The following is a 20229-nucleotide window of genomic DNA, read 5'->3' on the forward strand; positions in this document are numbered from 1 at the left end:
GTCATCTATACCAGCTGCAGCCAGAATGGCCCGTCCTCCCGGTGGGTTGTGCGTGCGTGCGTGCGTGCGTGCGTGCATGCGTGCGTGCGTGCGTGCGTGCGTGCGTGCGTGCGTGCGTGCGTGCGTGTGTGTGTGTGTGTGGCAAATATATTACCCTCCTATGTCAGTCCTATATCAGTCCATCACGCCTCATGACATCACGTCTCCATATATGAAGATCAGGACACTAACCTCATCAAACCCTGGATAGCCATACATCCAGCGTTGGCTATCCCGGGTCCCACACTTAGATCTCCATATATGGAGTTGACCGGTTCTGATATTCCACATTGATCTGACCTCATCAAACCCTGTACACTCAAGACACGCTCCATATTTGGCCAGACCTCATCAAACCCTGTACATTCAAGACACTGCACCCGCTGCTGCCACACTTAGATCTCCATATATGGAGCTGACCTGTTCTGACATTCCATATGTTGCTCTGACCTCATCAAACCCAGTACAGTCAAGACACACTCCATATATGGCCAGTACAGAATTCATTCCATAAATTATGTTGATCTGACCCCCCCATATGCCAAAGCACCAGCCCAGCAGTCTGCCGTCACCCAGGTGGATGCGTGCACGCGACCTCGCCCTCGGGCATCTTACTGGTGTATATATATACAGTATATATATATATATATATATATATATATATATATGTAAGCTATCTTTGCTGTGTCCTAATATTGTAGGAAGCATTTAGAATCAGAGGATGTGAGAGAGTGTGAGATTGCCAGGAGATGAAGAAGCTGACAAAATGATTGGATTGGCTTTGTCAGTCTGAAAGGAAGAATAAAGGTTAAGTTATGGTTTCAGCAAAGTACAAAGTATAGACTTAAAACACTTCACTTTTGGAGATGTCCTTGGAAGGGATGCATGAATCCAAAACAGCCAAAGAGGCTTCACACAGAGCACAGTAGAAAAGAGCCATGGTGCGAGTGAGTGAGTATAGGAGGAAAATGAAAGATTTCCTGGAATGCTACAGGGTTTTATTCAATATTAGGAGCTGATGACTGGACTAAACAGTAAGTAAATTATTACAGTCAGTAGCAGGAAACAGTGGGCCGTGCTGGGCACAGTACGCACGCACGCACGCACGCACGCACGCACGCACGCATGCACGCGTGCGCGCACGCACGCACACACAGGGAGACTAGTTCTATTATAACATGACAGGTGGTTACTGGTTAGCCAAAGCTACCAAATCAACAATAATAGTGCTCTCTTTTTGTGGGGAAACTGACCTAAACTTATAGCTCCATCTAGCTCTGATCCATAGCTCTAATGCGTTGCATTTAGAGCTATGTTACTCTCAACTTCCGCCGCTCGCATGAATGCAGACCAGCCTCTCCTCTTTAGCGTAAATAAAAAGAAAGTTTTTGCTACTCACCAAAACAAAGGCGAGTTGTGTCATTAGAAAGCCTACTTTCCTTAGTGGACGCACTCTGAGCCCCCCACCACACGTATAAACTGTACTTTTTGGCCAGAAAGGGATTTTTTTTCACCGGAGGAAAAATATTCTCTATGAGGCAATTCTCTGGGCAATATCGGTAGAGGGCGCAGCGGAGTAACTAAAAGTATTTTTTTCCCCAGTGGAAACAAAATCCCCTTTTGGCCAAAAAGTACAGTTTATACGTGTGGTGGGGGGCTCAGAGTGCGTCCACTAAGGAAAGTAGGCTTTCTAATGACACAACTCGCCTTTGTTTTGGTGAGTAGCAAAAACGTTCTTTTTATTTACGCTAAAGAGGAGAGGCTGGTCTGCATTCATGCGAGCGGCGGAAGTTGAGAGTAACATAGCTCTAAATGCAACGCATTAGAGCTATGGACCAGAGCTAAGCTCCATCATGCTTTGTTTTTTCATGAGAGATGAGGGGGCATTTACTGTACCACCCCTCTCTCCTCTTGGATGATGGATGAGGAAGTGTGCTGGTCAGATAGTGGTTCAACCCTGTGTGAAAGCAGAAGTGGCCCATATTCCCTGTCTGAGGCTTTATCTGATTGCAGGGATTGCAGTCACGTGAATTCCATAAGGTGCACCATTGGTTTGCTATGGGGTTTAAATTCCGCTGCCATCCCAAACATTTGTGGGATTGGGTACACAGTAGGGGTGTGCTGAAATATCGATATGGCGATATATATCGATACGTCCTCCCGCGATAAATAATCGATATTGATTATTAATTAATTCATTCATTTTTTAAAATGTTGTTCATAATGAAGTGATGAACAACATGCAGAATGCATTTCCCCAGCAGTGGACAAGTCCACTGACACCAGTGATAATGGTCAGTTGGTGGTGTTTGTGAGGTATTATGATGAGGGTATGAGGCAAAGGTGGAGTTTATTGAGTATTAATTTAGTTTTTGAGTGGTGCAACCACTATAGACAGCTATGTGTGTGTCCCTCCCTGTGTCCGAGCACGGAAATAGCGTTTTTTCAGTTCCACGTATTTTGTAGCTGCAGATATCGTGATATATCGTTGATGAAATTGCATACAATATATCGATATATCGGAAATATCGCAATATATCGAATATCGTGATATTATCGTTATCGAGGGCCTAATATCGCGATATATATCGTATGATTCGTATCGTGAGGTACCCATATCGTCCCACCCCTAGTACACAGTCATGAGGGAAGGAAGGATATAACTTCAGTTTCTCCAGAGCAGTGTGTCAGGTTTTGCAACTCTTTAGTTCCATGATGTAACACACAGAGCAGGTCTCACTCACAGTTTGATCATTGTGTCGTCATGTGGGTTTTCCTGGATACACCCAATAAGTACTAGTAATCATGGTGCGTGTGTGCGTGCGTGCACTGCGTGTTGGGGCTCAAAAAAAGGCAGAAGAGAAAGACTTGTAACCTATTCTGTCATAGGAACTGCCAAGATGTCTTCTTTAAGTTTGCAGGGAATTCCCATTGTATCTCTGCAAATTCACCAATCGCTTTCTCTGGCATAATATGACTATCTTTCCCCTCTCTCCTTTGTACATCCTTTGGGATTATACGCGTGTCTTTTGAAAGCTCCCTCTTTCATTTGGTATGTTGCTTAGGAGATGTTTTGGGCTTTTCTTCTCTTGTAAATGGTAAATGGTGCATTTATATAGCGCCTTTATCCAAGGCGCTTTACATAGATTGTGCATTACATTCACCCATTCACACACACATGCATACACCGATTGCGGCGGAAGCCATGCAAGGTACCAACCAGCACATCGGGAGCAATTTGGGGTTCAGTGTCTTGCCCAAGGACACTTCGACATGTAGCCAGGAGGAGCCGGGATTCGAACCGCCGACCCATGGATCATTGGATGACCTGCTCTACCTCTTGAGCCACAGTCGCCTCAACAAAATATATAAACTTTTCTAAATGTGTTAACCTAACAATCACTGACCTGTGTTTATGGGGCTTCATCCTTCCCCGTCTGAGCTTGTAGATCTGGCATTTCCGATGCATGACACTGCTGTACGACGGAGCATAAATTAGGCGTTATAGAGCTGTGGTTCCCAAACTTTTTCATGTCAAGGACCCCCAAATTGACACTAATTAGCCCCACGGACCCCCATTTGAAGAGATATGCCAGGGACCCCCGTAAGAGAAGATTTGTACGGCTCTAGCAGTGATTCTCAACTCATTGAATTTTTGCAGTTTGACGTGCATTAGTCTACGGACCCCCATTGAATGGCATTTCTATCTCTGGGACCCCCACTTTATATTGTTAAATCAATGTTAATTTGTACACTCTCTGAATTACAGACCCATGAGGGTCCATTTGGTTCCAAACTATCATTTAGCTGGGGGACCCCCTGGAACTCCCTCAAGGACCCCTGGGGGTCCCCGGACCCCACTTTGGGAACCACGGTTATAGAGCATCGCAGTCCAGCCCCCGACGAGAGGCCCGGAAACTCGGAAAGCCAACTCTTGTTGTGACAAATCATGACAATAAACACAACGTTTTGGCCGATCAAAATAATTAGAAAGAAGAAAAAATGGGCAGGATACAACACTTGTTTTTTTGGGGGGGGTTTTGTCTTTCTAATTATTTGATCGGCCCAAAACGTCGTGTTTATTGTCATGATTTGTCACGACAAGAGTTGGCTTTGTCCGAGGCTTAAATGTCTTTAAATAAATACTTTTTGAAACGTCTTATGGGGGAAAATGAATGGGGAATTCTCTTCCCGAGCCTGTCGTCGTCATGAAAGAGTGGCGGGACTGCGACGCTCTATTCCAGGGGTTCTCAACGTTAGCTATTTAAAAATAGCAGATCTACAAGCTCATAGCGCGCCACCGAGTGGCGCGCGCTATGAGCTTGTAGGTCTGCTATTTTTTTTTTTTAATATAATTTGGGGACCCCCTAAAAAAATTTGGCGACCCCCCGAGGGGTCGCGACCCACGGGTTGAGAACCCCTGCTCTATTCCAGTGGTTCCCAAAGTGGGGTCTGGGGACCCCTAGGGGTCCTTGAGGGAGTTCCAGGGGGTCCCCAGCTAAATGATAATTAGGAACCAAATGGGCCCTTATGGGTCTGTAACTCTGAGTGTACAAATGGAACCAAATTATTTGTACACACTCAGAGTTAAATTAACATTGATTTTACGATATAAATTGGGGGTCCCAGAGATAGAAATACCATTAAATGGGGGTCCGTAGACTAATGCATGTCAAACTGGGGGGGTCCTTGAAATTAAACGGGTTGAGCATCACTGCTAAAGCCATAATAATCTTCTCTTATGGGCCGGGTCCCTGGCATATCTTTTCAAATGGGGGTCAATTACGTGTCAATGTGGGCGTCCTATACATGAAAAAGTTTTGTAACCACTGATCTATTCCTTCTGTCACTTGTTTCTCACCCTTTCCCTCTCTGCTCTCCCTCCCTCCCCTCCTTCCACCCTGCAGGCTGCAGAGTGCAGGGGTCAACCTGCAGGTGTGTTTTGTGAATGACAGTAGCAGTGACAAAGACAGCGATGCTGAGGACAGCAGGACGGAGACTAGCCTGGACACGCCTCTGTCCCCCATGGTATACTCATCCCTGGAATCATATTATTATGGCCCTCGCATACATTTATGTTTATGTGTATTCTTATCCGCGAGTGCGAAGCTCTGATGGCTTTGCATATAAGAAGCAATGAAAGAAGAGACTGACATATCACCATGCACTGTTTTTGTAAAACAACACAAAAATCTAACAAAAACATATAGTATTCCATTTCTGCTTGATAAATAATTGACCATGTTCACCGGGCCATGTTTTGGTCATCATAGGCCTATACCACGGTGTGTGACGCCATTACATCTTCTCCCTCAACAGAGTAAGCAAAGTTCGTCCTTATCGGACCGAGACACGGCGGAGGAAGACTCGGACCCGTTGGACGACTGTGGGGGGTTCTGGAGGGTCCAGAGGAGGCTCCAGGAGGAGGCCCGCGTGGCGCTGGCCCTGGCGCGACCCATGGCGCGCATGCAGGTCGAGGTGGAGAGGCAAATACAACAGCACAGACGCTCACCTGTGGCTGACTTGGTTAGTCACTGACTTGAGATGGAGTTGGATGTGCGCGTGCGTGCGTGGCGTGCGTGCGTGGCGTGCGTGCGTGGCGTGAGTGCGTGCGTGCGTGCGTGCGTGCGTGCGTGCGTGCGTGCGTGCGTGCGTGCGTGCGTGGCGTGCGTGCGTGCGTGCGTGCGTGCGTGCGTGGCGTGCGTGCGTGCGTGCGTGCGTGCGTGCGTGCGTGCGTGCGTGCGTGCGTGCGTGCGTGCGTGCGTGTGTGTTGTGGGGTGTTATGGAAATAATGGACCGTGAATACTGTACATGTCATTGTTTAAATTCAAAATGAAATACATCCAGGAATTATTGTCAGCGCAATAACACCAGCAACACAAGCTGATTTAGTCTTGTCTCCATTTATCCCAGAACTATTTCTGTTCATTGTACGTACATTCGGGACCACAATGGCAACAAGCCTTCAGGGCTTTTTGTGTTATTCTTTTAGCATTCTTGTACAACTGTACCTATATGTTTTGCGTTAATGAAGTGTTCAATCAATTGTGTGTGTGTGTGTGTGTGTGTGTGTGTGTGTGTGTGTGTGTGTGTGTGTGTGTGTGTGTGTGTGTGTGTGTGTGTGTGTGTGTGTGTGTGTGTGTGTGTGTGTGTGTGTGTGTGTGTGTGTGTGTGTGTGTGTGTGTGTGTGTGTGTGTGTGTGTGTGTAGTTGCCCCACCTACCGCACATCAGCGAGGGCTTGATGAGGAGGAGTCTGAGGAGAGGAGACATGAGAGACATGAGCCTGGGTCAGCTTCAGGTCATCACCAATGACATGCACTCACAGATACAGAGTGAGTGACACACACACACACACACACACACACAATCTGCAAAACATGCACGCCTGCTCTCCTATTTCCCATGTGCCTCTCACAAATACCGGCCAAATACACAGTGAGATATACTGTATCGCCATCTTCCACTGGTCATATTTAGGCTAAAAACAAGGCCCAGACATTAGACGCATTCTGTGTATCCGCCAGTGGTGACCGCATTTCTTTTTTAAATTTATTTCATAATTTTTATCCCACGATTTTGTAACCCATTTTTCACCCCTGTGTCAATTACCTAATGTGATCCTGGGCTCTGCACACCCTCCGCCAACCTTGTCCCCATATATGGGGGACATGGGGAGAGCAACGGACTTGAACTCATGCTTCCTTCATGCCTGAGTGTCCAAGTTGCTCCTTTACACCTGACAGGGGGGAGTTTCCCTGGTTGGACGTAGCGCGTGGAAGGAACACGTTATTCCAACCAGTTCCTTTCCCTTCCGTCAGGCGCCCGGCTGGCCAGGGGGAGGCAGTTTAGAGACCAGGATTACTGCATGTTTTTTGTGAGGGTACCTACCCTAGGGGACACGGGGAGAACATGCAAACTCCACACAGAAAGGCCCTTTCGCCAACCCCGCCTCGGGTATGGGCACTGATGACGCGGAGGAGTAAACAGGCCGCCAGCACCCACAGCGTCCCGAGCGGGAATCGAACCCAGGACCTTCTAGCTGTGAGGCGACAGCACTACCAACTGTGCCACCGTGCCCCCCACATTAGACGCATTCTGTGTATCCGCCAGTGGTGACCGCATTTCTAAAAGATTCCCAGATTTCTCTTGTAGCTTTGCACACAAGGAGATATTCACACACAAAAAGCAATTTAGCATATCCAGCATTTATTGTATGCTGTTAATGACGCGAAGCCTGCAGAGCTAGTTCAGGCAGGCAACTCGTGAGCGCGCCTACCTGATCAGGTGACTAGTCTCATGCACTCTTTACCTGATCAGAGCGGCTATTTAATCTGCCTACCTGCTCATTCCTGGCTTCTCTCCTGCCGTGCGGTCGTGCGCCGCTGCTGCTGCTGTCTCCCTGCCTCGCTCGCTGCTAACCTGCTGCTCATGAAGTTTTTGCAAATCCCACCGCCTCCCCAAACAGAGCCTGTATACAGGCTCTGTTTCTAGATCCTACTTGAATAGGGACATAGCCCTGAGGCCAATCTATGCTTCATATATCTATGCTCAATAAATATATATATTCTAAATTCACTCTAAGAGTTGTCCGACTGAAATACAGCTTTAAAGAGCTAGTAGGTCCAGCATGCCTGTTTATTACGCTGCATTGTTTCTCTGTTAATTCTGGAACAATATTTCCATGAACCAATGTTGAGTTTGTCTGGTCAAGTGGTCAAGTATGACATACCTTATGCTTTAATGTCTGCAAGTGCCACATCCCCCTTATTTTCTTCCAGACTCCAGACCTTTTGATAATAAGAATTTTGAGTTATAGGCTAAATAATAATGCCCTATTTCACATGTTTTACATTCCGTTGCAGGTCTGAATGGGGAGCTTGTGCAGCTGTTACTGTTGAGGGATGAACTGCATGTGGAGCAAGATGCCATGCTGGTGGACATAGAGGATCTCACCAGGTGAGTCTCTCTCACACAAAATACAAAATATTTCTTTCTTTCTTTCTTTCTACAAGAAAGAGTACAAGTGCTCGAATAAGGACTGGTGGCAGCACGCCTTAGGGTGGACCACAAACTAGTGGACAATTTAGAGGCTTTTAGCCTTTTCTGGGCTCAGAGAGACGTGCTGTGTGTGGTGCAGGACGGGGAATTGTTCCTTTCTTTTTGAAAAAGAGGTGTTGTCATCTTTATCTCTAGTCTTTTCATACAGTATGAGCTAACTGCAACTGTGAAGTGACATTGTTTATGTACTGCAGAGTTTTAATAAAGGTGCTTTTAAAGGTCTTTCTTTCTTTCTTTCTTTCTTTCTTTCTTTCCTTCCTTCCTTCCTTCCTTCCTTCCTTCCTTCCTTCCTATATTTTTCTCTGTATGAAATAAACACTGTTCTGCTTGTTCAAGCCTTGCACCTATACATAGAAAGCCAGATCAAGTTGGTATATGACTGCATTTCAATGTATGCGAGGTCTTATTGTCTTGCGTTTTGAATAACGTAATTCTTTTTTTTCTTTGTCGTTTCTTCTTTTCTGTCCTGACAGGCATGCTCACAGTCAACAAAGGCACCTGGCAGAGAAAGCCGTCTCAAAATAACCCCCCCCTGTCTTTCTGCTCGTTTCTCCGTCTTCTGTGTCTGCTGTGGCCATCCTTTCGTCACCGCCGTCTAACAGACATCTGTGTTCATCGTCCAGAGAGTAATGGCTAATTTATACTTTGTCTTTATGACTGTTTAGCTTGCAGACAATATGTGGTTTTGAAGTATACACTTAAGCTTAATATAACATGCTTCTAACACACAAAAGACACACGCACGCCCAATGTTGTCAGATGACACATTCGCAGGCTATGTGATTACTTTGATCGTAGCCTCAGTTCCTGCAGGCATTCGCCACCGTCCAGACGGTAGCGAATGCACTATAGTGCGAATGTTAATGCTACCATTATTAGGACTCTTTGCTTAAAGGGTCAGGGTACTCTCTCCCTATACCTCTGATTTACCTGATCGTGTTTTTAACTTTACTATGCTGGTTTGGAAGGAACAACTGCACTGCTTTTGTTCACATGCCAAAAGGTGATGATGGTTGATGGAGAGGGCCCCTCATCTGAGTTGATGATATACCACTGATGAATCCATGGATTTTTATGATATTGTATATCGTAGTCACAGGACGAAGCTTGCTGCGTTTGTCTTTTCCTTGTTCAGCAAGCACCGTGCGTCTTGGGCTTACTGAGGGCACTGGGTTTATTATACACCAACTATTTAAGCTGTTACGAATACACTATAGCAAACATACCGTATCTGTTCAGAATGAAGCAGCACACAGCTTCACAGTGGCTTGTTAATGTTGCCACGGCTGCAACGCGTAGGTCCCGCCAGGAACATTCTAGACACTCAAATGGATGTAAATGTATCTGCTTTTGTTGCACAGTTTCCACAATGCTTTAATGTCAGAAGCTCTACGACCCGGATATCATTTTGAGCTTTCTTTATATTTTTATAGGATGTCTATACTGATCTTATTCTCTGTGATGGATAAACTGAAAAAAAAACATATGGTCTTAGAAGTAATGGGTCTTGCACTGATCTGCAATAACACCCCCTAAATGAAAATCTGCAGTGTGTTGGCCTGTCTTACACTTGATACTGATACGAACACAATTCTCAAAAAGTGAAACAACCATTTCAACAGAATTCAAAGTAAGGAACAATGTTAACAGCTCAAGGGATTTATGAAGTTTATGGAAAAAGCTTTCTTATATGGATGAAAAACATGCCTTGTTGTCTGGCTGTGTTTCTCTGTTCTTGCACTCATTTTCAGCTTTGTAAGAATGATCATTTTTGACACTGTCTATAAGTTAAACTTGTTTTTCTTTTTCTATTGTAAAGTACTCTATAATGTTTTGTGAAGAAATATCAAATAATAAACGTTTTAAGTGTGATCACTATCTATTGTTTCTTTTGAGTCTGCCATCCAATAGTCTTTGGCTATTTTAATTCAATGAATAAATCATGTTAAACTGTGCCTATGATTCACGGGTTGTGAATTATGTCGAAGTGCTTGAGCTGACTAGAAAAAACTAGAAAATGATAGAAAATGATTCAAATGTAGTCTGGAAATGCCCCCTTATTTGGGACAGATGCGTAATGTATATGAGCTTAATCTGCCTACATTCAGGGAGTCAAACATTGAAGCTATCAATGGTGGACATTTACTTGAGTGGTGTACTTTTAGGGGCATGTTACCGTACTTAAAGAGTAAAAAGTAGCCTAGTTCACTCAAACAATTACTAATATTCTATGAATTACACACCCCATGAGATTTTTTTTTTGTCGTATTCCTAAACCAATAATTTGACTAGCCACCCGAGTCCCTGTGACCTGTCATGTCCATGGGTTGAATAGCATACTACAGCAATTCCTACGTTTTCAAAAGATAAGTGAATTTGAGTTGAATTATGTGTTTTTCCTGTAATGGAAATGCAGTTTTATTCCTGTTTCATTATTCATTCATTATTCATTCATTCATTGAGCTATATATTCTAACTTTGTTCACGATGCTGTTCAGCCCAAAACACTGTATTTGGGTCGTCTATATTGCATTTGTACCTGTGCGATTAGCTCTGGTCCACTCCATAGCCTCCTGCACTTTACTGCCGTTGCATTAGTAAAGTGCAGGAGGCTATATGGACCAGAGCTACTGTGAGATCGACTTTGCATCCTACCTGGTACTCTGTATCAAGTTATTTCTAACTTTCAGATCAATGTCAGACTCCTGAACCTTCTGAGGCGACAGGACACTTTCCATCCTGCCTTTACTTAGTGTATACTCTCTCATTTTTATGTTTATTTATCCTTCAAAAGAGCCCTGGGACCAGAGGCTGGAACTAGCTAGACTAGGAAGTAGGAACAAGCTGCTGATAGATAAAGGTAAATTGTGGAGTTATACTGCCACCTATTGGATTTGACAAATACAGAGCTCACATCCAAAAGGCCAATGTGTTTAATGAATGAATACACCATCGCCTTTAAACGCCAAGATAAAACGAAATATTAATATTAAAACCGAAAATATTTCATATGCCTACTGTACATACCAAGTCCTACAAAAAACGATATATTTAGTAGCCTATATGGGTCACTATTTAATTCACAGGGATGTAATGGGGGACATGATGAGATGGAAGCCTGCGGCTACTAATCAGGCCTCGTTGGATACAGCTTGGTATTTGAGTAGCTTGCGTAAATTGGATTTGGGGAGTTCAATTCAGTTACATCTCTACGTCTACAACTGATGTGATTTGCGAGCTCATGCAGGCTATGGAGGTAGTACAGCTACATTTACCGTGTTGGTGTTGGATCATCGTCCTAATAATAATATCAAGTACCACAGTCACTAAATGCCAACCCGGCGTGATCCGTCGTGGCCACCAGGCCGCAGAAAACCCTCCTCTAAACAGATTTTATTTCCATAAAGTCGAACCTGGCATCTTCCCGACCAAACAGCAGCAGACTCCCACCATCACACCCCCACCCAGGCCAAGAGCTGTGGCCGTGATCAAGTGCCATAAGGACTCCCTGGAGGTCGTGGTTCAAGCCGACCTGTTCCACACAGGAGTTCATGTGGATGGCAGGCATTTGCATCTGGGTTTGGGTTCAGGGAGCACTGCAGGGAGTGAATGTGGAGCAACTCCAGTCGGGGAAGCAGAATTCGCCATTAAAGCCCACTTGATGGATTGCGGAACTAAACTGTCAGTAAGTTGTTGTTAGTATTAGTATTTATTATTATTTTCTTTGGATGTGTAATGGATAATTGAAGCTGTTTGTGTTCATTTGGCTTATGATAGTAAAGAAACCAGTGCTATAGTATGAGACTAGCCCTGAAACTAGCCTACAATTTAGACTCTAGATTTTACATTTATCGATTCCGACATGGATTGAAAATGTCAGAATCGAGTCTAAATTGTAGGCTACCCTGAAGTGAAACATGACTGTCATGACTATTGGCCTAGCATTAATAAAAAATATATTTGCATTGCTGTTGAAGTGTCTCTACTAAGTTAAATTAAATGTATAGTTTTATGAATAAATATCCTTGTATTTCTTGAGACTGTCTGGGAGTGTAGGTGAGTTTACCAGTGTGGTCCTTCTTCCACTCACAACTGATTGTTTTGCACATTTAGCTAGTAAAACCATAGTTATAATATTACCCTTTAAAACTCTTTAGAAATATTAATTAAATATATAAAACTGTTTATGAGTGTCAAATTATAAGAATAACTTATTTCACATTATTTGAATATCCAGCATTTAAAATGATCTGTTGACCAATTCGGTAATGGTTAAATGTGAAATTGTTATAGCCTACACGGTACTTGTAGTGAAGCCTACAGGAAGCCAAAAGTATGCCTCTTTATAGTCTACCTATCTTATTATTTGCAGGCCACAAAAGAGAAGCTCATCTATTCGAACGTACTGGTTTATGCACCTGAACCCAACATTGATGGTGTCCTTCGACTGGATGGTGCAACTATTCCGATAGAATGTCATTATGATACGTGAGTAGGCTAGGTTGCATTTTGGAGTATTCACCTTTGATCAAAATCACATTAATTTGCCATATTTGCCTACACATTGGTGTTTGGTATGGGTAGGCTCGGCACGGTGTGCGGTATACAAAATCAACAGGTTATTTGCTGGTCGACCCCATCTGAAAACGACACTATAAAGTGATGCAAAGCAAGCTCCCCTCGGTGTTAATGCTAATGGAATGTCTCTTTATTCTTTGCGCTATCCTCCTGCAAAAGCAATATCATTTGCCAATTTAACAATGCGTAAAATCTCATTAGACTATTGTTAAATCGATTTGATTCCAGGAGGTATGCTGTGGACGGAGCTGCTCTCCATCCCACATGGGCTCCTTTTGCGTCCAAAGTCACAGCTGAGGATCACATTGATTTCAACCTGAGAGTCATGACTGGTATTAAATGGGTGGTATAACTTAAAGTAACCCCTTTCCTTTGGAAATATGTTACAATTTGTTGATTTATCAATGTCTGGGCATTCAAGGAAAACTCTCAGCTTCATGTTTGTTTTTTTCCTGCACCTAGATGACTGGCAGTTTGAGAAGCGATCTCTTGTCTACTTCTTGGGTGACCCTATTCATCTGGAAGTATCGGTCGTCATGAACAACCACCAGCCTCTTCGGGTCTATGTGGACCACTGTGTCGCCACAGCAACGCCCGATGTAGATGCCACCTTGAGATATGACTTTATTGAAAACCATGGGTGAGCTCTTGGAAGTTGGAACAGATATTATGCAAATTACAACTATAGCCTCTTTTATTTTAGAACCCTGGTTGTATAGATAGAGCGTCGCAGTTCCGCCCCCTTTCATGACGACGCCAGGCCCAGGAAATAAATCTCAATGCATTTTTCCCATAGACATTTCAAAAAGTATTTATTTAAAGACCTTTTAAGCATCGTACATAGCCAACTCGAGTCGTGGCAAATCATGACAACAAACACAATATTTTGTAACCTGCCGTTTTTTTCTACTTTCTAATTCTTTGTTTGGCCCAAAACATTGTGTTTATTGTCATGATTTGTCACGACAAGAGTTGGCTTTGTCCACGGCGTAAACTTATAAATACTTTCTGAAAAGTCTGAGGAAATTTAACGGGGATTTCTTTTCCGGGTCTAATAGTGGTTATTTGGCTCATACTCATAGGGGAACCTCTTTTGGTGCTAGGGGTCTTATAGCCGTTGCTTTTCTCCGAGGAACTTAAAATCTGTGCTTCGGCCCTTTTGATCACAAACATGCCAACCGACTCCTGCACCCCAGCTGTAGTTGTGATGGATATACCTGTGTTTCTGTAATGATCATGTGAAACGGCATATAACAAGACGTTGGGAAGGAATATGTGAGAGATGGTGATTCAGTGGGAGAAATTCATAATGCTCATCTTCCTGCGAACCAGATGTCTGACTGATTCGAGCCTGGCAAGCTCGAGCTCCCGTTTCCTGCCTAGAGTCCAGGATCACAGACTGCGATTCCAACTGGATGCTTTTAAGTTCCATGGGCAGTCTTCTAACCTGGTCAGTCACCGCTATACTGGACTAACTTTCATTTTTGTAATGAGAGAGTGTGAGAACTTTTTTGCTATTCTTAAAAGAAACGTCATCAGTCAAAATAACATTGGACAAACAAATGTAACCCATTCTGGACAGGAACCCCTTTTGGTGTTTTAAGCATTATGTTATACTTTAGCTATTGAAAAATAGCAGATCTACAAGCTCATAGCGTGGTGCCGCGCTACAAGCTTGTAGATCTGCTATTTTTGAAAAATCTGTGAAAATGTGTCGCAAATCTTTGAATAGATATTGAGCGTTTTTTTTATCAAATCATTGCTTCTGGGGGGGTCCCTGGAACAACATATTTTCAGATGTGGGGTCCGTGGCCAATTACATACAATTTCTAGGGTCCTTGACATGAAATATTGAGCACCACTGATATAGAAACATGGGTATTTCAGAAAACTGTCTGGATTTAGAAGACATTTTTTAAATTTCGACGTCAGGCCTAAATGGATGAATAGGATTTGTGTGGATCACATGCTGTAGCACTAATGTACTGTTACGTTGACAGATCTACATCAGCTGCCATGTGACGGCGGTGCCAGCCATGCTAACCGTCTACTCTAAGAACAGAGCCTGCTCTTTCATTGACAACAGGTGTGATATTCAGAGAGCTCTTTGAGTGCAATGAGGCCAGTTCGTTCTGTTGAACTCTACTGTATATACACTGCGTAACTACACAGTAAAATCCCTGTTAAATGGAGTTGCATGTGAAATGGAAAAGCTTTTCCAAAACTTTGGCCCAATTCCGTAAAAAGGATCCCATTTGTACCCTCTTGTGAGTTGAATACCTTACATTTAACACTGAGAATTTCACTGTGTAGTGATTTTTCACCAGTAACATTTAATATTTGGCTACTTGTTAGACAAATGTGCTATTGATTTTAAAATAAAATGTGCTGCTAAAATGTGTGTTTTCGTCTTAAAAAGGCAACCCACCCCCCACCAACAGTTCCACATTTTGATTTATTTCTCCTCCAGATGGCACTCTGTGGATGGGAATGATGAGGCATGCAAATGCTGTGACATCTCCGAGTGTTCTGAAAACCCAATGCCCACTAAACGTCCCACGACGGTTATGCACACCGCAGCCGTCCAGCCTACCACCATGACTACACAAGCCTCACTTGTCTGGAACAAGCGGAAAAATGACTATTTCCGTGTCCATCCAGGCATGCGCCATAACCAGGAAACCATGGCTCTGTCCTCCTCCTCCCCTTCATCTGGGACCATGAAGAGAGGAGCAGGCTCCAGAACAGGTAGGCATAAGATATTAGGTCAATTTTCTTTTCTTTTTTTTCATATAATTGCAATTAGTTCTTATGGATGGATTTTAACTTTTCCTGTCCAGTTTTAAAGCAATGCCAGAATTTGTCCACGGATACTTTATCTTCAACAGTTAATTACCCTACTTTTATTTATTTATAGAATGGACCAAGACCACCCGCCTACTAGGGCCTCTCACCATCATGCCCTCTTAATATTTCCACAAACATACTACGCCAGTGACACTGAATATCGCATGGAATGCCATGGAGGAAATGGACAGTGCCAAAGTGGACATTCTGAATACCACCGCAGCATCTTCACTTGCGACTTGCGGTTTCATCGATATACAAGCTCAAAAGCCAGTAGACACATGACACGGCAAGGTTTAGGAAACTGCATTGATGGGGAAACACTTAGCATTATTAGCGCTTGGCCTGTCATCGTAAACCTCAACACTTGCCTGGAATGGTAGGGTTCTATGCCCTCCGCTTTTTTATTTTAAATTATAAATACTTAAATTTTTATTTAACATTCATTTGTTTTGACATTTCAATACTTTCATTTGCAGGACATATGGAATGTTTATCAATAAACATTTTACACATCTGACTTGAATTGTTTTTTGCTTTTGAGATGCACACCAGTGTTAACTTGTGACACTTGCACTACAGTGGCCTTTATTTAGGCTACAACAATTTGCATTCATTCATTGTGTATTTGAGCATGTTAATGAACATTGGTATAAAATAATATACATGTTGGAGTTACTGTATGTCCCTATAGGCAGAAACGGGACCATTGCAAGTGGCAATATACGGTAAACAAAGCAACATTGTACAACATGTCAGTTTAATTGAGCAGTTGAGACGAATAACCACAAATGAAGGGTTCAGGACAGATTAAAGGGAGAGGTCAGAATAAATTATGTACTTGTATGGTTATTCTATTATCACAGTTCTTGTTGATTGCCTTGAGCCCAAGTTTGAGATGAGTCTTAAAAGTGGTATGTGTATATGGAGCGCTCTTATATTACAAATGTGCCTTGCCTATATGATACCTTTTAGAGAACAAACAAGTTGAAACAACCACATATTTATGTACTGGCAGGGTTACAGGCAGCAGATCTTATAGATGGTGGGAAATATTTTCTGCTGTGCTGTCCGGTTATATTTGTTTTGGAATGTATGTAACTAGAAAGGGGTTCCTCCTCCAAGTATTGTAAGTATTTTGAGGTTATATATTTATATTAACATGTATTAAATGATTTGCTGTATTTAGATGGCCTAAAAGATGCATGTAAAATAGGCAACCCTATAGAGAACACACACACACACACACACACACGTCTGAAAAGGCTCACCCCCAGTGAAAACTATTAGTGAGCACTTTCATCCATTTCAACCACAACCGCTCATCATTGTTGGCACATTATTGATTAACATTAGTCATATAATGCAATGAAAGATTGTAGATGTTTAAAGTCTTGCCAGCCACATCCATTAAATACTATTTGCAGTCAGTCAGCTACAAATCCTACTGATTCTATGCAGCGTCTTTGCGCCTTGACTCCACATGCAGCTACTTAGTTCTCGACATTGAGAATTGTACTTTTTCATTTGTATTGTTTATTATATCTTGTCTGCGGAGCATGTCACACTAGCTACACTATAGCTCTGGTCCATAGCTAATGTGACACGGAACATTTTACTTCACACTTGAAGTGACAAAAGCTCTTTTTAAACCTTGACGTTTTTAGTTTTTTTTTAGTTTATTTTCATTAGGCTTAACACCATTACATAATCACATTCACATGATCCCAACAAAACATGGACTTATTGTATCCATGGCATGGATACAATAAGTCCATGTTTTGTTGGAGCACAAGTTCGGCTTTTTAATTTTTGTTTACTTCAGCACCACGGAGAGTGCACCCACGGCCCCTTGTTCAACTCTCCTTCGGGGAACTGTCCATGGTTCTGAAAGATGCCGTAAAGCCCATTCTTTCTGCTTTTGTGTCCACGGCCACTCCCTTCCCTCCCTGGATTATCATTCATCACAACATGTTTTTGTGAGTAGCCTGCTTCCGACAAGACGGATCGATATCCTCTGCGGCGCCTGTTTACTTTGACATCATCAAATAATTCCACATGGAATTGCCATTGTGTTTCGATTAGACGAGAGCAAAATTCCCACTAAGTGTATAATAGCCTACATCAAGAACACGGTGAAATATAGGCTACCCTTGAAGAGCCTTTGTAGGATATATAGTAACTTTATATGACTGGACACGAATCACAAGATATATGTTTTCTCTCTCTCTCTCTCTCTCTCTCTCTCTCTCTCTCTCTCGCTCTCTCTCTCTCCATGCCTCGCTCCATGCCTCCTCCTGCCTCCGGGTCACACCTTTGATTAGAACGCTTCCTCCTTTTCCAAAAACAATGAGTTTTCACCTCAAATGCCCAACAACGCTGGTTTTCACCGTATGTTCTTTTGTTCGCACGGCGGTTCATTCGATACGAAAATGCGGACAGGATCTCTGTCGGGACGACAGTGTCTGCTGCACGAGTGCAGGGGACAACTCCACTACCGTCACCTGTTGCAAGCAGTTCGTGGACACCACCTATTACAGCATCGCTATGGTCACCCGGAAACTTTCCGGGGTGCTTCTCTTGCTGCTCCTCTTTGCTTTGGGATATTTGGTCCAGAGAATGGTATGTTCCAGATCCGGACGAGAGCTCCGCGACAGCCAGCAGCAGACCACACCCGACGGCGGACATCCAACAACCACCACCACCATATCACGGGAGCCGCTTATCGGCTCCTTTACGTCGTACAGTCTGGCCGATCCTCCTACCGCCGGCGGACCGGCTCATTTACCCTCGTATGATGATTGTAAACACCTGCCAACGTATGAAGAGACGGTGCAGGGGGACGCCTGCAGAAGCCGGCCCGAAGCCATGACGACACAGGAAGGACAGGGTGGAGGAACAATAATAAGCACATGAGGACCAAGGATCATGCAGCACAATCGTCTTATTAAATTGCTTCTTTATGATGGTATCATATCACATGCTATAGCCATATAGGCTACTTAAATTGTAGCCTAACTTGTATGTTAGCCTACTTATACTTCATGGTTATTTCAATACATGTTGCTGATCATTGATGTTGTGATAATGTATACATTATCTTATCACCTGTAAAATGTATATAACAGTGCCTTAAATCAAAGATGATTTTGATTTCCTTTCCCTAATATTATTGTTAAAGACCGAAATGCACAATCAAGAACAAAAACATGCAGGTCACGGTGTTTAATGTAGAAACAAGTGGCTATAGCCTAACAAAATGACATTAATAAAAATGTATCCCCTAAATATATATATAGCCTATAACCCCATTGATATGATTGACTTTGCTCGGAGGTAATGCACTGTCTCTTTGATATTGTCTTTTATCGCGCCCGCCTCCGACGGGAGTTTCATCATCTGGGCGACCCGTCGGAAGCCCTCCTCGAGTCCGAAGCCCGTGGCGGCGGAGCAGGGCTGCACGAACCAGTCCCGATCCGAACACAGCGCCCTGAAGTCGAAACGCTCCGTTATCTCCGTGACGGACAGCGCGCCGTTCACGTCCTGCTTGTTTGCGAGCACGACCACCGGGAGGCTGCCCGGCAGATGCCCGGCATGACTCCTCAGGGCGTGTTCCAGCTCCCGCCGGGCCTCGTCGAAGCGTCCGCTGTCGGAGCTATCCACCACGTACACCAGGGCGGCCGTGTCCTCGTAAAAGCCCTTCCAGTGCCGCCGCATGTTCCTCTGGCCCCCGATGTCCCACACCGTCAGCGCGACCTGCCGCCCGTTCTTTCGCCTCGCCTCGAGCATCTCCACGTTGAAGCCGATCGTGGGCACGGTGATGACGCTCGCGTTGTATTTCAGTTTGTAAAGGAGGGTCGACTTGCCGGCGTTGTCGAGACCCAGGATGAGAACTCTGGCTTCGGGTTGTTTGGAGCCTCGCTGGCCCATCATGACACAGAACAGAAGGGCAGTCAACTCTACAGCTGGCTACATCTTGTGTTTATATTGTACTTTTGCCAGTGTTTACCCATTGCGTAGCCCAGAGTTACTGGATAAGCCATTACATGATGCAGTACAATAAAGCTGTGATAAAATAGGGGCAAAGTTTAAAGAAGGGTGGGTCTATACTAGGCTATAGTTATAGACTAGCGACGCTGTAAAACAAGTGAGTCATTTATTGACTCAGCATGCTCTTACATGCTTTACATGCTTGCTTTGACCTTTCACCAATGAGTACTGTAGCCTACAGAGGCCGATAACATGCTACTTTATAAGTGCTTCATGGCTCACTCATGGTGATTTAGCTGAATGAATGAATGCAGGATCATGAATTCATGTGACCGCATGATCAATCGATCAATTTAGCAAATACTTTCTTTTAATGAATGTACTTTAATTATAATCATTTGCAAATGAGAAACAAGACATAACTGGGGACACAAGTCAGTACTTTGGTTTATAAGTAATGATTAAAATAGGGCACATTGAGCTTAAAGCTGTCTGACTCTGTCTCTGATCTCTTATGCATATAGGGTTTTCATCTGATTGTGAACGACTGGGGACCAGTGCAAACTTGTTTTGGGTGGGGATGGATGGCTATAAGATTAGTGCTTTTGTAACACAAAAAGCATGCTATGCAGTATATCCACTGTTTCTCAACCAATGGTCCAATAATAATTTCCCAATATGACTCAACGGCTCAGACAATCCGGTGCACTCCCCCC

At 43.7% G+C, this 20229-nt stretch overlaps 3 protein-coding genes across 3 annotated transcripts in view; 2 read left to right on the forward strand and 1 right to left on the reverse strand.

The window, feature by feature from the left end:
• Window positions 1–9970, forward strand: part of LOC306943367 (schwannomin-interacting protein 1-like) — a 16653-nt gene extending 6683 nt beyond the window's left edge. The window contains exons 2-7 of the mRNA XM_079529654.1: window positions 1–41; window positions 4947–5067; window positions 5359–5565; window positions 6249–6372; window positions 7903–7996; window positions 8572–9970. The exon at window positions 1–41 is cut by the window's left edge and continues 69 nt beyond it. Of these exons, the coding sequence (XP_079385780.1) occupies window positions 1–41; window positions 4947–5067; window positions 5359–5565; window positions 6249–6372; window positions 7903–7996; window positions 8572–8623 (639 nt within the window). The 3' untranslated portion in view covers window positions 8624–9970. The remainder of the gene's footprint in view (window positions 42–4946; window positions 5068–5358; window positions 5566–6248; window positions 6373–7902; window positions 7997–8571) is intronic.
• Window positions 9971–11228: 1258 nt separating this feature from the next.
• On the forward strand, window positions 11229–16043 carry LOC306943609 (zona pellucida sperm-binding protein 3-like). The gene is made up of 8 exons (XM_079530038.1): window positions 11229–11783; window positions 12471–12586; window positions 12905–13008; window positions 13139–13316; window positions 14009–14126; window positions 14677–14762; window positions 15147–15424; window positions 15594–16043. The coding sequence occupies exons 1-8, from the start codon at window positions 11340–11342 to the stop codon at window positions 15644–15646; spliced, it is 1377 nt and encodes a 458-aa protein (XP_079386164.1). The 5' UTR covers window positions 11229–11339; the 3' UTR covers window positions 15647–16043.
• A 2780-nt stretch (window positions 16044–18823) lies between these two features.
• Window positions 18824–19453, reverse strand: arl14 (ADP-ribosylation factor-like 14; the record flags this gene model as incomplete). The annotated part of the gene is made up of 1 exon (XM_079529508.1): window positions 18824–19453. One exon carries the CDS (start codon window positions 19451–19453, stop codon window positions 18824–18826), a length of 630 nt encoding a protein of 209 aa, XP_079385634.1.
• Window positions 19454–20229: the final 776 nt, after the last annotated feature.

The sequence above is a fragment of the Electrona antarctica genome (genome assembly GCF_951216825.1).
Source record: "Electrona antarctica genome assembly, chromosome: 19".
Classification (NCBI taxonomy): domain Eukaryota; kingdom Metazoa; phylum Chordata; class Actinopteri; order Myctophiformes; family Myctophidae; genus Electrona; species Electrona antarctica.